Source organism: Physeter macrocephalus, chromosome 12, assembly GCF_002837175.3.
Source record: "Physeter macrocephalus isolate SW-GA chromosome 12, ASM283717v5, whole genome shotgun sequence".
NCBI classification, from domain to species: Eukaryota; Metazoa; Chordata; class Mammalia; order Artiodactyla; family Physeteridae; genus Physeter; species Physeter macrocephalus.
The window spans coordinates 53911940-53928951 of record NC_041225.1 but is presented as its reverse complement, the minus strand read 5'-3'; the positions used below and the strand labels follow the sequence as shown (position 1 = coordinate 53928951).

General features: G+C 39.2%; 1 protein-coding gene across 4 annotated transcripts in view; it reads left to right on the top strand.

Annotated features, from left to right (window-relative positions):
* Positions 1–17012, top strand: part of FEZ2 (fasciculation and elongation protein zeta 2) — a 44738-nt gene that overhangs the window by 22593 nt on the left and 5133 nt on the right. The window contains exons 6-8 of one of the 4 annotated variants that reach the window (XR_008618876.1): positions 5103–5206; positions 8147–8247; positions 10063–10128. Coding sequence is in view for 3 of the 4 variants with exons in the window: in XM_024118671.3 (XP_023974439.1) it covers positions 10063–10143; positions 12327–12402; positions 15166–15231 (223 nt within the window). In the remaining variant the exon portion in view is untranslated. Of the gene's footprint in view, positions 1–5102; positions 5207–8146; positions 8265–10062; positions 10144–12326; positions 12403–15165; positions 15232–17012 lie in introns of those variants that run through there. The other 3 variants (XM_024118671.3, XM_007113494.4, XM_055089115.1) reach the window with 3 other exon arrangements.

Sequence of the window (17012 nt, the reverse complement as noted above, 5' to 3'; positions counted from 1 at the left end):
TGTTTTGTTTTTTTTTTTTTTGCGGTACGCGGGCCTCTCACCGCTGGGGCCTCTCCCGTTGCGGAGCACAGGCTCCGGACGCGCAGGCTCAGCGCCCTGAGTTGTGCCTGCAGATGGTGACCATCCATCTCCAAGTCACGTGCCGCAGGCACCCCACCTAGCAACAGCCCTTTGTGCTGTGTGTGTCAGATGCCCAGTATGCTGGGTGAAGAGAGTCAGCAGGTAGCCCAGTTGTCCCCAGATTGAGGGCAAATGAAAAAAATAAAAATGTTGGCAGTGCTCCGGGCACATTGTATTTATACACAGTGATAAAAGGTAGTTTAAAGAAGGCAGAGGAGAAGGGGGAAAAAGGCTGTGTCCTCCCCTTTTCTAAGTAGTGGTAGTTGAGCGGATAAAGTCTGCCCTGTATACATACTTGAATGTAAATACTAACACATTTTCAACAATAATTTGTTGGTGATCTTTGATAGTATTTCTCTGCATTTATTTATTTCAAAGAATATTCCTAAAAATTAGTGTTAGGCATAAAATGGAAAGTCATTGTAGGGTGGAGAGAAACTTAGTCGTGTCATATTTATTGTTTTAATAATTCATATCTATGAATTACGAATTATTTTAGATGTGGAACAAATTTGTTTTTTGAAAGGTAGTATCGCCTAGAGAAATATGTTATCACCAGTTTTTGATATCTTACCATTATCCACTATTCATTTTCTGCAATGGTTTTTTTGGTGTTAGACTGGTAATAGTGAGCTTTTATAACTCAGCAGTTACTGTAATAAAAATCAGGAGTCTCTTCTTTCTTAAGATTTATTATTTATTTATAAATTTATTTTTTTTACTTTTGGCTGCGCTGGGTCTTGTTGCTGTGCGCGGGCCTTCTCTAGTTGCGGTGAGCGGGGGCTAGTCTTCGTTGCGGTGTGCGGGCTTCTCACTGCGGTGGCTTCTCTTGTTGCGGAGCACCGGCTCTAGGCACGTGGGCTTCAGTAGTTGTGGCATGTGGGCTCAGTAGTTGTGGCTCGCGGGCTCTAGAGCACAGGCTCAGTAGTTGTGGCGCACGGGCTTAGTTGCTCTGCGGCATGTGGGATCTTCCCGGACCAGGGCTCGAACCCATGTCCCCTGCATTGGCAGGCGGATTCTTAACCACTGCGCCACCAGGGAAGCCCAGAAGTCTATTCTTGACTCCTTTATGTCTTGGAGAGGTTTGTTAATTATTTGTTAGTATAATACAAATTCACGTAAAAGCCATAATATGCCAGGAAATTGTGATCTGATTATATATTTAGAATATCTGTAAGTATCAGAAAAGAGTTTATAAAACTGCCAGGGTTAATTATTTTACTCTAGTTTTAGTAGCTTTGAAAATGTTTGCCAGTACTTAATTACCATATTAAGATTAAATTACATAAAAATTTTGAAAGATCTTCAGACACAAAAAATTAAATTGATGCTAGTCCATTTAACTCCTAACTTTGAAAATCTTCATTCACATCTTTCTGCTTTGAGATTGAACTTATAAATTAGTAGTTCAGTATTTAAGACATGTTCAAATATTTATCTGCTTTGGTGTAACTCATATTTTCTAACTTACTTGGATCTTTTTCAAAAAAATATTTTTTGGTAGAATTTGCATTTATAACTGATTTATCATTCACATTAAAATTATTTGATTTGAAGAAGTGTCAAAACAAGCAAGATCAATTTTTACATCTTAGGTAATAGCTTACTAATTATTTGAATGTTTTTACATTTTTTTTTACATTTAACTATTGCTTTCAAGTCTATGCTGTTCTCATCTTTTGTATTTTGATTAAGAATTTTAACTAAAACATTAACTACTATTCCATAAATTAATATTTGAAATCATGTCACTCAAACTACTAAAAATGATGGTGATGTATAAAGAACAATAATTATGTTTGAATTTTACTTTCTTTTGAACCTCGAGTATAAAGAATATTAATGGAGTGAGAGCATAGATTAGAGTCAGAAATATATGAAAAAGCATTTCCTAATTGCTTTTCCCAACCTTTTTTTCTGATATCGAGCTTTGATATTGAGATTTTTAAAAGCTTTCCTGGCTAGTTAGAGATCTGTGCCACTGGGATCAGGTGAGGCCTCAGCTCAAGAGAAAAGCTAAGAAAAGTTTGATAGCAGGAATAGTCTGAATTTCCTGACCTCTGGGTTGGTTTGGCTTTTGCCTGTCTTGGATCCTGCTTTCTGTGAAATTAGTTGAGCTGGTGAATATACTGTGCAGAGAATGAGTTGGTATGGTTAAGACTCTGGAAAAGAATGAACAAACCACAACTCTGTATCTGATTCCGTGTTGCTTTTCAGTTTAGGTGGTATTTTCTAGCTCTTTTCTTTTTATTATTCAGAAAGACCTTGAATTACCTAAAAGTGTTACTTGTTTTCTGTTCAAGCTTTCTGGCTGATTCAGTCTCAGACAGTAGTATCTTTTCCTTGTGTTGTCTTCAGTCCTTTTAACCTAGAGACTATAATCAGGGTGGTTATTTCTCAGTTGCCATTTTATTTATATGAGGAGAACTTGAAATAACTGTTGTTTACTGTTTGGGAGAAAAGCAGAAAGGTATGGTTATTTCTGTTTGGGAGTTATGTCCCAAATGTTGGTCTAGCCTTTTGAAGGGAATACAGCCCAGACATTTTCTGAACATTTATATTTGTTGAACACCCTGCTAAGTGCTTCCCATGGATTATTTCATTTAATCCTCACAACAACCTTATAAAGCAGGTATTATTGTTGCTGCCATTTCATAAATGGGTAAACAAAAGCTCAACAGGCCTTAGCTCACAGAACCAGTGTACATTGGAGCGAGGATGTACAGAGTTGTACAGAGGTGGGTGCAGGGAACGCATGGCTTTGGGAGTTCTGTGCAGGCGTATTGTGGATGGACATGGAGGTCTTGGCTCATTTCTTTGTCTTTCAGATTTTTATAGATTTTTTTTTTCTTCTATATCTTCTGTATCTTGTTTACACTTTGTTGTTCCTGGTTTCGTCTGAGAAAAGTTTCCAGAGAATGACTGATTTTGAGACTTTAATACATACTTACGCCAGGGAAGCAAATGGTCATGAGGCAGTTGTGAGTATTCTCAGTATGAACCATGTGACTGAGGCCCTGAACTCAGTAAACCCCTTCCCCTGTCCTTGCCACGTTACTTTGGCACTTTGTCAGCGGTGAGGGGAACAATAAAGTGAATACTGTAATGCTTAATCATTTTCCTGCTTATAAAAGGGCTCCCATCAAAAATTGCATTCTGCGAAGGGCATTTTACAGAGCTATTAACTCCTTCATAAAGATGCGGTGGATAGATTACAAAATAATTTTAGACTCACAGAATCTTCACAAGCGCTTCGCTTTGAATTTGAACATTTGGATCCTTTACTTCAAATCTAGAAGTGGTGGATTACCTGGAGGCATGATTGGGCTTTCTGCCGTACTTAATACTGCTGTTATTTTAATTAAACTGTAACAACCCTTTATTGAATGTCCTTTGTTTCATCGAGCATTCATAACCTTGAGACTTAACTTCTGTCAGTGCTTTGACATGGCTCTGGCACTGTCACCTTCAGAAATGTTCAACAAAGAAATGCCTCTCTTCTTCCTTCCATCCCTCCCCCCCCAAACTTACAAAATTTAAGCACAGAGAAAGTCTTCCCTCTGGCCCAGTTAAGTACCGTAAGCACCTAACAACACTGTATCTGCCCTCAAGCATGTTAATGCAGTCTTCCTAAATGAGGTGATGTTTACTGAAAGTAAATTTAGTCTGCCTCTGAGGTTTTATCTTTTTAAAATTCATTTTGCCTTCCAAGAGGGTGTATTGTTTTTGGAATTTATAGGGCAGTTGTAAAGCAGACTCTGTTGTGTGTTTTGCGGAGCTCTTTTCCTTCCCTGTCTGGCTGGTAGTCTTTTCATTCTGTGATCCTTCTAGTTCATTGACCTTCTTCTACTTGCTACACTTTTATTATCCCAGGGGTTTTATATTTCTTAGTCACTACACTGTTTTACAAACCATGTCAACAGGATGATTTTGTCTTTATTAATCTCATGTTGACTTCTCAGACTAGGTTCTTCAGTGGGCTTTTCCAGAACTCTGCTGTTCACACCTTTGACAAAAAACTTTATATCTCGTCATGTCATCCTTCTTCTGTTCACCCTCAGATTATTTTTGCCTTTTAGCTCTTTTAAAAAAGTTTCTCTCCTGTAAGAAGTCAAGAGGCCTCCCGATATGGTTATCACAGGCTCTAAGACTGGTCTTAGGTGTGTTACAACTTCAGCTTAACAGACGTTTATAAATGCCTGCTGTGGCACACGCACTGTGCAGGTCACTGGGATGGAGAGACTAAGACCTAGTCTCTTCTCTTCAAAGTGTACTCATGTCACAGAAGAAAAAGGAAGCCACGGGAGTAGACAGCTCTGAATGTATCATCTCGCTGGGCAATTCTGTCATTCTAGAGCACTAATATCGTAGCTTATGTGACCTTTTAGCCTTGTACTGTTCCGTGTGCATGCGTGTGTGTCCATGCATGTGTATGGTTTGGATTTGCCTTCCTAAAAAAATCATGTATCTTCTAGGTGGAGTTAACTTGTAGATTCACAGAAGTTACAAATGAGAAGACCTTTAAAAATGACATCATTTAATCATCCATTTCACAGATGAGGAAGTGGGCCTCTGCAGACTTAGGGACTGCTGTCATGTCACACAGTTAGTGGCAAAGCTGGGAGAGAGCCCAGATTTCTGATTTCTAGTCCAACATTTTTCTCTCCAAGAAGACTGTTGAAAAATTTTCTGATTCCAAATACTTTTGACTAAGGTGTGAGTCCTGGTTTCTTTAAAAAAAAAAAATAAAAAATTCTGGAAGTATTTCACTGTTAGGGGAAGTAATTGCTGAAGAATTTTGCAGTTGAAGCCAATGACGATGTCACGCGCCTCCTGCGTGCTGAGGGTGGGCTTGTGCTTTGTGGGCATACAAAAGGGGTAGCTGACATCATTTCTCTCCTTAAAGATTTTGAGATGGGGTTGAGCTTATGAAAAATTAACCTAACCAAAACTTTCTTTTTTCTTTCTGTTCTGTTTTTTAGATCTTGTGCCTCATCCCCACTTCAAAAAAAAAAAAAAAAAAAAACTCTTCTTTTTTCCAGTTTTATTGAGAAATAAATGCCATACGTTGCTGTGTAAGTTTAAGGTATATAGCATGAAGGTTTGATTTATAAATATAGTGAAATGATTACCACAGTAGGATCAGCTAACATCCATCTTCTCATATAGAAGAAAAAGAAAGAAAAGAAAGAAGGAGAAAAAAGGTTTTCCTTGTGATGAGAACTCCTAGGATTTACTCTTATACATCATATGTCAGTGTTAAGTAAAGTCATCCTGTTGTACATTACATCACTAGTGCTTATTTATCTCATAACTGGAGGTTTATACTAGTTGACCACCTTCCTCCAGTCCCCTCTCCCCGCACCCTCCACCTGTGGTAACCACAGTGTGATCTCTTTTTCTATGAGTTTAGGTTTTTATTTTTTTAAGATTCCACATGTAAGTGAGATCATACACTCTTTGTCTTTCTCTGTCTGACTCACTTCACTTAGCATAATGCCTTCAAGGTCCATCTGTGTGACAAATTAAACTTTTATCTTTTCTTTTAGTACTATTAGACAAACATATATTGATATCTAATTATGGGCTGGGCATGGGTGTTAAGGATGCAGAGTAAATCCCAGCCTCCAGGGACATGCTGCCTGTGGGCTGGGCATCTGATGACTGACCATCCAATGCACATGCAGTGATTCTCCACCAGGCCAGTTCTGTCCCCCAGGAGACATCAGGGAATGTCCGGAAACGTTTGTCACTGTCACTCCTTGGCGGGGTGTGTGTGTGTGTGTCACTGGCATCCGGCTGAGTAGAGGCCAGAGATGCCGTTCAACATCCTACAGTTCACAGGACTGCTCCCACATCAAAGAATTACATATCTGTAATTCAATGTCAGTAGCGTCAAGGTTGAGAAACCTAGGGCTAGGGTAATTATTGCTATATTCAAAACAGCTACCACGTTTTTAGTGCTTTGTGTGCCTGGTACTGTCCTGTGGTAGTGGTGTGTGTACATTACTATCACCCCTAGTTTGGTTGAGGGGTCTGAAGTGAATCCTGAGGACAAGCAGAGGAAGGAGGGGACCGGCATACTGAGCAGAGGGGGTGGTACGGGCGACCACCTGGAGGTGACAGGGCACCTGGGGAGCCGCAGGTTGTTCATTATGGCTAGAAGTTGAGGGAGGAAGTAAGTCAAGAAGAAGAGGGTGTGGAGTAACAAAGTAGAAGCCAGAAAATGGAGGGCTTTGTACTGTATGCCTCCCTGTGGCATTTGGTCCTTATCTAAAGGCTGTAGGAAACCAAGGAGAGGTTTTGAGTGGCTTGTTACATATTCAGATTTGTCCCTTGGAAGGGTAACTTCAGAGTTTCAAGGAGAAAGTAATCGGGAGGAGACAACTAGAGATAAGGAATTGATTTGGAGGCTGTTGCTGTCATCAGGAAAGAATTGAGCCAAGGAAGTGACAGCAATGGGAAAATAGTTGAATTTCAGAGATATTAAGGCAGTTGAATCTATCGGTTGGGGCTCTGGAGAAGGGAGGGGCCGGGGTTGGGTCATTGATTTCTGCCGTGGGGTGGCATAGATAGAACATGTGTACCCCTTCCCCAAAGTGAGATATGCAAATCTCTTCAACAGTAACTGCATCTAGCACAGTATCTTCGGGGGATGTCTGTCCTTCCCATCAGCTCTGAGGATGTAGCTCCTTATGGTACAGAGAGTAAGCCTCCCATTCCAGCACATCCAGCACATGAAGATGGAGAGAGAACAGGGCCGCTGTAATAAAACCTTCTTATTGGAAGGAGGGGAGAATGGAAAATACTCAGTAGCTACTGTTTCACATCCTGCTGCAGAAGAATAACAGGACCCCTGCTCACTGGCCGCAGGGTGAACTCCTCGGTTGGCCAGTTTGGCTGCTTTTGGTTTTGTTCTGAGAGGATCTCTTGTCCATTGTCCTTTGTAGCTCATCTGGGAGGGTGTATAATTCATGTTTCAGCTCAGATGTCACCTCCTAGGAGAACTTTTCTCTGACCTCCCAGTATAAAGTAGGCATCCAGTTTTTGATTGTTGTAGCTATTGGCAGGGCTTGCATTATCTGCAGTTATCTAGTTCCTTTACTTGTTTTATTTTTTCTGCTCCTCTTAGGCTGGAATGTCAGGTCATGAGGATGGGAGGGGCCTTGGCTGATGTGTTCACTTTGAATCCTTAATACCTGGAATAATATGTGGCTCAGTATATTTTTGAAAGAATGAATAAATGAAGGAGAGGGGTATAGAATGCTGAAGGAGAAACAGGCTTTTAATTAAAAAAAATTGCTGGGGGAGAGGAAGATGAGTTCAGTCTTGGATATGACGCGTTTTTGGAATGTTTAAGTACAAGTGTCCAACAGACCACTAAACGTACAAGTCCCAAGCTCAGGAGGGAAATTAAAGGTAGCTAGTGTTTCTTGAGCCCTTCCTTTGTGCCAGGCTCTGTTCCAAGTGCTTTATTGCTCTTAGTAAAGTGGAGCTGTAGATCTACAGACGCAGAAGTCAAAGTGGGAAAAGTCAGAGTGTGCATGAGAAAAAAAATAGGGACACAATCCCTGGGAAACACCAGTATATAAGAGGTGAGCAAAGAAAGAGGCACTTCTCAGAAGAAGCAGCCCAGAGGCAGGGGTTACTCTGGGAGAGTGTGGTGTCTAGGAACCCACGCAGGCAGGGAGGAGAGCTTACTGGATGTCTGCGAGGGATCTGAAAGGTGTCCGCAGACCTTGGCATCAAAGAAATGACGCTGGGCAGAGCTGTTTCTGGAAACCCTGGGGAAAGAGAGGTTGAGGGTTTCAGAATTTAAAGTTGGCAATGGGGGAAAGAGCTAGCAGAGAGGAAGAGTTTGAACATGGAGTAAAGGGAGAAAATTGTTACTGAGTGATTTCTGGGGAGGTGGGAGTTGATGACAGCTGGAGCATTGGGGGTGGAACGTTCTCAGCGGTATCTCATAGTTGGTTTCTTTGTGCTTCCCCTGAATGTTGTGATTTTTCTTGTTCTGTCATTTTCCCAGTTGAACCTTGTTGGCTGCCGTGTTGCTTGCCTGGTCAGGATACAGTGGGGCCTGACTGGCCACAGCTACTGACTCAGCTGTCATCAGCCGCAAGGGCAAAGGTTCTACTGGGAGTTCCTTTACTTAACTTCTTTCGTTTTGTATGTTCCTAAGTTACCGTGGCTTCACATGATTGCATTTTCATTTATTTCCACTAAGCCTGGTTGCATGAAAGCCATCTTTCACAAATACTCAGGCTATTGGCAGTTGAAATGGCTCAGTAATGTCCACAACTGGACATTTAATAAAGAAATTTAAATTACAGCTCTAAGAATTTAAAAATCTGCATAAACTACTCCCACCCCCGTCTGCAAGAGACGGGAATTAGGTTTCCAATTGGGAAAGGTAAAGATGGTGTTTTTAGAATACACTGTTCAAATATGAAGTATACCTTAGTTTTCTGATACATGGATTCTAAAATACTTCATCTTGCTTGAGATTTTCTGAATTTGTATCTGGCTTTAACATGCCTGTAGATAATGGAGTGAAGTAATATAGAAAATTCAGTATTTTTCTCCTTGTTGCTTTTGAAAGGAACTACGTTTGATAGACATAATTTCTTTAAAAAAAGAGCTGACTTGTTTATTTGAAAAGAGTTTCCTGTAAGTTTTATTGCAGACGCTGGAGGCTAAGAGGTCCTTTCTTTTGATGATCTCTTTTAAAAATGTGAACAAGTTATATGATAGCATGTGAAAAATCTACAGACATGGTTATCTGTAGGTTTTCTTTTAAAACTAGCCTACTTCATCAAAAGAAGAGTTAACGCCGCTAGCAAAATACAGCATGTTTAGTGGAGCTGTCTTGACCTGGACCACACTTGGAGAATCAGTGGGCTACACTCTGCCTTTCTTGAGGGCAGAAACCATTGCCTTAGTTTCCTTTTTTCTGTTCATTCGGGCCTGGTAAAATACTCTTTATATTGACTCCTCAAATGTATTTACTGATTCAACTCACCCCTATAAAATTACAGGGGGAGGAAGCATCCGGTGAATCAGGACTGAACTTCCTTTTCAGAATGCCTTTCCCCTTAATTAGTCATGCTGTAAGAGGATCCATCGAAGTGCTTTGACTCAGCAGCCACAGAGGTGCCACTGGACTCTTTTTCACTGTCTGATGACATTGTAGACTGGTTACAAATCAAGATGAGTAGTGTCGGAAAACAATATTCCCTTTTCAGTACAATGAATTCTAGTAAGTCTTGGAGGTTTGCTGGGAGAAAAAAGCTAGAATTGTTTCCTAGAAACAGAATGGAAAAGTCTGCAGAAGTCTTAGGGGGCCTCACTGGCACATGGGATCCACTCTGCTCTCCAGGAAGCATATGTGCTCTTCCAGTTCAAATTTTCTGCCCCGAGGCGATGGCAGGTGTCCTGAAGAGTGAGTGGGAAGCAATAATCAGCTCTCCGAGTAACAGCATTTTCATTTGCCAAATGTTATGTTAATGTTCTCCGAACTTATGGTAGAAATATGCAAACTTAGACTGAAAATATGCATACTGTCAGTGTTAAGTTTTCAGACTTTTGAAAAAATGTAGGTAAACAATATCAAAAGGTATCTTTAAAGTTATGTGGTAAATTTTGCATAAAACAAATACGTGTACAACTTATAGTGTTTATATTAGAGCACATTTATCAGCTACGTCAGGAAAAATCTTCATATGTAGTTGCATGAAAGTAGTTGCTTTTGCATTTGACTTGCAAAGAAATGGAAGCAAAAGCATTTTAAAACAGCATGATTTTGTCTGCTTTATCTGAATGAGTTAGTGGCATTTTCTAACTGCTTGCCTCTTGGGTACATAAGTCATCATGGTACATTCTACTAATAGTCTTTGAACTTCTTTCTCTGTCCTTTTCTTCTGGGCCGTATATCGCTGCCTTTAGCGCTTCAGCATGGAAGGGATCTCAAATGTCATTCAGAATGGCCTCCGCCACACCTTTGGAAATTCAGGTGGAGAGAAACAGGTGCTCAGTTATTCTTATTTTCCTCATTCTCTGTTTTTTCATTCTCTGTGTAAGTGAAGGTCCTGAAAGCTGGCAGTCTTACTAATCTACTAAGACTATTGCTTAAAGAAATGAAAGTTCATTATATTTATAGCCTTGATAATGCATAGAATTTCCCTTTAGGAAAAAGCATTTTTCAAATTAGACAGTAGATTCAGTGTATTCTTAATACATGTTTTAGAACTCTTACGTTTCACTTTTACCTTTAAACAAATAGCTGTTAACATATTAACGTAATGAATTGCATGTGTAGAATATATAGCTGTGAAAATAACTAAACTAGAATATGCTACTGTAATTTTAAAAGTGTAAGAAACAAGATCTCATTTTGGGGGAAAGAAAGCCAGATGTTGGTATCTTTTAGACTACAGTTCTAGGTCAAAATGTTTAGAGAGTATACCTTACCTACTTTTAAATGAAATTCATGTGCTTTTAAGGTGTATCATGTGGTCAGTCAACTCAGTTGTCTGCTGAATGAGGCATGAGACATTATTTATACCAAATTATACATGGATATAAATATAGTCAATGTGTAGCAGTTTGCTTTTTATTAGCATTTTTTGATATAATGACTTAAGGAATGTCAAGAGCATGGGAACACATCTACATTGAATGTGCTTACAATTTTCACAATGGAAACCTTCACTTTAAAAAGAAGACTCTTCAATTTAGTTCTTAAGTGAAGAGTGAGAAAGTGTGCAGAGTGTAGCTAGTAGGCAGTTTATCAGAATAAGGCATTTGAGCCTAGGTTTTTACTGCAGATAGCTCTGTATTACTCAAGAAGGGAAATAATCGACATGAAATAATCCTTCACGCTGACATTTGTAGCTCATAAGTGGGCTCCATTAAGGGATGGTTGAATTTTTTATTTATTTATTTATTCTGGTGCCTCTCACCTCTCTCAGACCCACAAGATGGCAGAATAACTTCCCAACTGACCCAACATGTGGGAGTGGGGCAGGAAGACCTGCAAGTGCGGCTAGACAGCGTGCCTGCCAAGGTGCGGCTTCCTGGTGCTTCTACAAGTTGCCCGGCATGCATGCTATTAGCGAGGCCCCAGGAGGGCGTGTTTTGGCTTCTTGTGTATTCTTTACAAAGAAACATGTTTGGTTCTACAACTGGGCATCATCTTGGAGAGGCCTATACCATAAAGATGGTGGAAACTAGGTTTCTTAAAGATTGAAACAATTCATTGTAATCAGTTATTGTTAAGCAATTCTATTTTGTTTTTTGATTATGAGTGGGATAAAATTGCTCAAAGAGGATTAGGAATAGAGCTGAGATTCAGGACTGGGGCTAAATAATGGGTGGGTCTGGAGAGATTCCAAGTAAAAAAACAATTAGTAGATCTCTAGATAAGCACATGCAAACTCCATTGAACTATATATTTTTTGGTGGCGTCAGAATAGGAGAATCTGGACAATAAGTTTTAGATTATGCTTTCAAGGGACATAGTTATAGGACATAACTGATACTTGTGAGCCTTTACAGTAGTGAACTAGGCAGTTTGTCTCAATATCAGACATGAATTTTCATGATTCATTAGGCCATTATCTCTTTTCACTTTTCTCTTTTCCTTTAATACCTTTAAGCATTTATAACTACTTACACAATAATTTAAAATAATAGTAATACACCTTTAAAATTATTTGGGTAAGTGTTTCTTTTTTAGCTTCTGGAGAAAGCTGGTATTCATTTTTAGAGTTGTCAAGTTATCCATGTGACTGTTTTGTTCAACCAGAAAAAAATGGTCTAAAACAGTCATTTGACTGTTGGGAACTATTTTGTTATGCAGAATGGTTATGTTTTTAGTTTAAATTACCATATCAAAAATGTGTTGAAGTATGCAAGGAGAATGTTAGATAAGACTTCACTTTAAAAATGAACAGATTGGACACATCACCCTCAGACTTACTCCTGTGAAATTTTCAATAATTGAAAGGCGAAAAAGTAGATATTTATGTAAATAGGTGGGCAAAAAAATGAGTTCCAGCTGAGATAGTAAGATAGCTGTGTTCATCCCTAAAGTGGCTCATGTTTCTCATGTTATAAAACGAACCTTCTAGTAACTATATCAAATTTTTGCAGAGAAGGTAATTTGGATTTAAGTGACACTTTTTTTTTTTTTTTTTTTAACTTGGCAGTACTTGACAACAGTCATTCCTTATGAGAAAAAAAATGGACCACCATCTATTGAAGATCTTCAAATATTAACAAAAAGTAAGCAAAGACAAAATTAAACTGTTACCTTATTTACTTTTGCTGATTCTAAACACTGATTTTAGTTGGCTGGTTTTGTTTCTGTTATTGTTTTATTTTGTCAATTTAGGATAGTAAATGATAGATGTCATCATTTATTCTTTTGAGAATGAAACCATAAATGGTTGTGACAAACAGCACTCAATCTAGAGTTGATTTGTATTTTTCCTGTTTTTCTTATCTTTTGAAACATTTACAAGCTGAACTTTTGGAGTAAAAATGTAACAATTTCCCATCACCTCTTGTATATTTAAGAATATATCCATTTATCAATTAATAAGGTGCTTCATGGATCTTATATTAGTATGACTGTCAGAAACTCAGTAGGAAAGATTTAGAAATGCAGCCTAAAACACTCTCCTTTCTTAGGAATGTAGAAACCAAGGTAGGTAGTTACAGGTAGAAAATAAATTGATAGTAATATTTTAAGAATATTTATTCACTCAGCAAATATTTAATGAAGGCCTACTCTGTGCCAGGCCATGTTCTGAGCACTTGGGATACTTCAGTTAACAAAGCAGACAAAAATACTCCACCTTCAATGGGCTTGCATTTTAAAATAATTTGTTAGACTTAAGAGACATTCAGTATAATGTATATGATAGCCATAAATGAGCCCTGAATTCTGGTTCTATACGTTACTTATAGGGATATCCTTGGAAGTCATTTACACTCTCTCAGTCACAGTGAAAAATGAGGATTAAAATATTTGTTCTCTTTACCTCAGTAAATAAATTAATGTATGTGTGATTTGGGATAAGTCAATCACTTGGCCTTGTTTTTCTTGAAGGGATTGAATTTGCTGATCTGTTAGGTTCTTTCTATTTATAAATATTTGTGATAACTGTGAATTAAAGAGGGAGCCGAACGAGAGAGCATCACATGAGTGGATATTAATGATGATATTGATTTTGGAAATTGAGGTGATCAAGGCATGGGTGGGGGGAGCACGAGGAAAGAAGTGTCTTATTTGCAAGCAGCCTGCCTTCTAACCTGAAGCTTTTATTCTTTCCTTTGAACAATACTTTTCAGAACATTTCATACTTATGTGATGCCAGCCTGTATAAAATAAAGAATTAAGAGATTAACTGGGTGGCTAGCCCTCTACTTTTCAGGAAGAATGAGTGTCCAAGATCACACAGGAGAATGGTTCATTACAGGGCTGCAACTCATAATTTCCAGTCCACCACACTTTTTAATAATGCTGGATTTTAATAGTGCTGGTTTTTGGTACGTGATTTTATGTAGAACTGAAAACAAATCTAAAATATGATTGGAAGCAGAAATACTGAACATTAAGTGTTTCTCTAAGAAGAGAGCAGAAATACTGCCTAGAAGCCAGGAATTACTGAGGGATCTCAGCTTCTCAGATCAAGGACAAACACATACTTGGCCAAACCAAAGTTGACATAATTCCATCAGAATGTCCTAGGCCGATCCTTAGATGATGTCTTTATAGACTGACACAACTTGGAATTTGGGGTGAGTGTATGTAGGGTGTGTGAATGAGTGTCCAAGTTAATATACTACATGCAGACAGTAGATGGAAGGATGACCTTTACTCTGAAAGTTTAAGAAAAGTGGTTATCTCCTGAAAATTTTGGGGAGAATCTGAGCCTCTGCCATCCCCACCTATAGATGTTACTGCAGGGGAAGCCCCGTAGAGACAGGCAGTGTTTAGATATGTATCCTTCTTCATAAAAGCTCTTGGAGGTGCAATAATAGTAGTGATAAGAATTAGAATAATATTAGTTGTGCTAATAATGATGGTAATGCTTACATAGCGTATATTATGTGCCAGGTACTACTTTAAGTCCTTTACACCCGAATTAGTAAATTAATATTCACAACAACCCTTTGAGACAAGTCTAATGATTATTCCCATTTTACAGATGAGGAACTGGGTGGTTAAGTAACTTGCTCACGGTCCCACTGCTAGGAAGTGGCAGAGCCGGGGTTTAAACCCAGGAAGACTGACTTGATGGTTACACTAGGTTGTCTTGTCATACGTCTGGGGGAGAATAGTGAGGTCTTTTCCCAGGATGCTCTGGAGAGTTTCAGTTGGCAGTCACTGTGAAAGGGCAGTATAGGTGGTCTAGATGTTTTTTAACCACTGTAATAGTAGCTGTGTTTTCTGTCTTTGCTTAGAGATCAAATTGTCAAAGATGCTCTTTAGGATGAGGCGAAATCACCCAGGTGCCTTTGGAGTATCAAGAAGTAAGCAGCCTGGCTGGGTGCTTGCTTCCTGGAAGTCTGTTCTTCATTTTGTTTTTTTTCTTTAAAAGTTTCCAAGAAGGGTGACTGATGTGCTCCTTGGAGAGTATGGCTAACTCTTCATTTCCCTAAGAGTTCCTCCAGCTCATGAGACCTGCAGCACCAAGGTTCTCCTCTCCAGAGCTCACAGAAGTGCACATTTTGGTAACTCACTTGCCAGTATTTATGGTGACAAAACTGGGGCTCTGTGTAATAACCCAGCTCCTGTTGCCTGCCTCCACTGTTTAGAAATTTTAAATCAGGGAAATAGCTCTCAGGTAGCTGCAGTATTCTTACCTGAACGAGGACTTATTCAACTATAACAAATTCTTGAACATTTGCAGTTGTATTCTCTCATCCAGAAAATAGTCAATTTGCATGAATTGGTATATCATGTAATTAAGACCAAGGCTACCATGATTGAGGTTATCTGAATTTGAAATTGTGTTTTCTTTCTCCTTTATTTTGCAGTTCTTCGTGCCATGAAAGAGGATAGTGAAAAAGTTCCGAGTTTGTTAACTGATTATATACTGAAAGGTGAGTTTTAGAATAGTGTATGTGCAGTGGTTGGGAAGTTTGGATTGGTCACTAAATGCATTGTCTTGCTAATAGATTAAAAAGTAACTTCCAAATGCGCAACTTTTATCTTGTAGGGTGAGAATAGATACGTGATGACTTACTTATGCTTCCCACGTTGTGAAGTATGGTTATATACAATTTAATTTTTATTTGAAGTCCTGGGCTGGAAATAATTTCCACAGCTGAATTATAAACATCAAGGAAGGCAACGGAGGGACTTCCCTGGAGGTCCAGTGGTTAAGACTCTGAGCTTCCCCTGCAGCGGGCACGGGTTCGATCATCCCTGGTTGGGGAACTAAGATCCCACATGGCTGCATGGAGCAGGCAAAGAAAAAAAAGAAGGCATTGGAGAAAATATTATGGAGATATTGCCATAATTATGTGAGTCTCAGGTGTTGACACTGAGGATTTGAGAAAGGTGGCCTCTGTCCTCTTGGGGACACTAGAAGAAGGACGGATGAAGGAGGGAACAGTTAGATCAGTTAACAGTCCCAAAGGGAATATGAACAGGGATGGGGTAAGGGACAGGGAGCGGAGGGAGAAAGAAAAAGAATGGACTTTCATAAAGTCAGGGCAGTGAAGAATGAGCCATAAATCTTATGAGCAAGATCAGGATCTCACAGGATGGGAATAGTGATGAGGCAAGGGAAGATCGTTTGAGCGTTTAACGAGATCACCTACTTTGCTGAGGAAGGAAGAAAATTTGGATGATAGAGGGACTGAAGAACTTATTTAATTATAGGCAAAAATAATACTTTTCAGTGAAATTATTTCTTAAAAAGTAGCAGTTTTTTAGGTAACATATTTTCAGAGCATCGTAAAATGCATCCTGTAGTGTTTGATCCAATTTTGAGAGCAGTCCTCCTCTGGTCACACTTCTCTTCTTTGGGTTCTCTCTCTTCTCCATCAAGAGTAGCTAGCTGAACCGAAGGTTGGGATTTGTGAGACGTTAGATAACTCAGATGGGACTTTTCTTCAATCATAGCTTCATAAAGGGGGAACCCTTGGTATAGTCATGAGCACAAAGTGAATATTACATGAGTATCACCTGTAAGACCTGACACCAAGCCAGCCATTAGTAGGTTAACAGGAGGGTAGAAAAGACTAAGTTTGACATGATCGTTTTTTAAATAAGCTTTTCTTTTTCTTTCTGATGGAGGAGGGTTTTCTCTTCCTATTACATTCTGAATTAAAAACAAAACAAAAAAATCTGACATCTTTGTTTGCTTTTGTGTTGTTGCTAGCATTGGTATGAAAGCTGGATTGTTCTGAGGTTTGTTCTTCATAGATGTGAATCAGGAATGAGATGCACATAAAGAACATGTCTTAATTTTCAATTATAGTGGGTCTCTAGGACACTGCCATGAGGGCCAGAGACAGAATGAGCTTCTGAAGCATTCTCTAGCTATTTTATCATCAGACTGCATGGGAGAATCTTATGACCCAGAGAGCAGTGTTCCGGGGGGATGTGGGCATGTGATTTGTTTTTTGTTTTTTTAAACATCTTTATTGGAGTATAATTGCTTTACAATGGTGTGTTAGTTTCTGCTGTATAACAAAGTGAATCAGCTATACGTATACATACATCCCCATATCTCCTCCCTCTTGCGTCTCCCTCCCACCCTCCCTATCCCACCCCTCTAAGGTGGTCACAAAGCACTGAGCTGATCTCCCTGTGCTATGTGGCTGCTTCCCACTAGCTATCTATTTTACATTTGGTAGTGTATATATGTCCATGC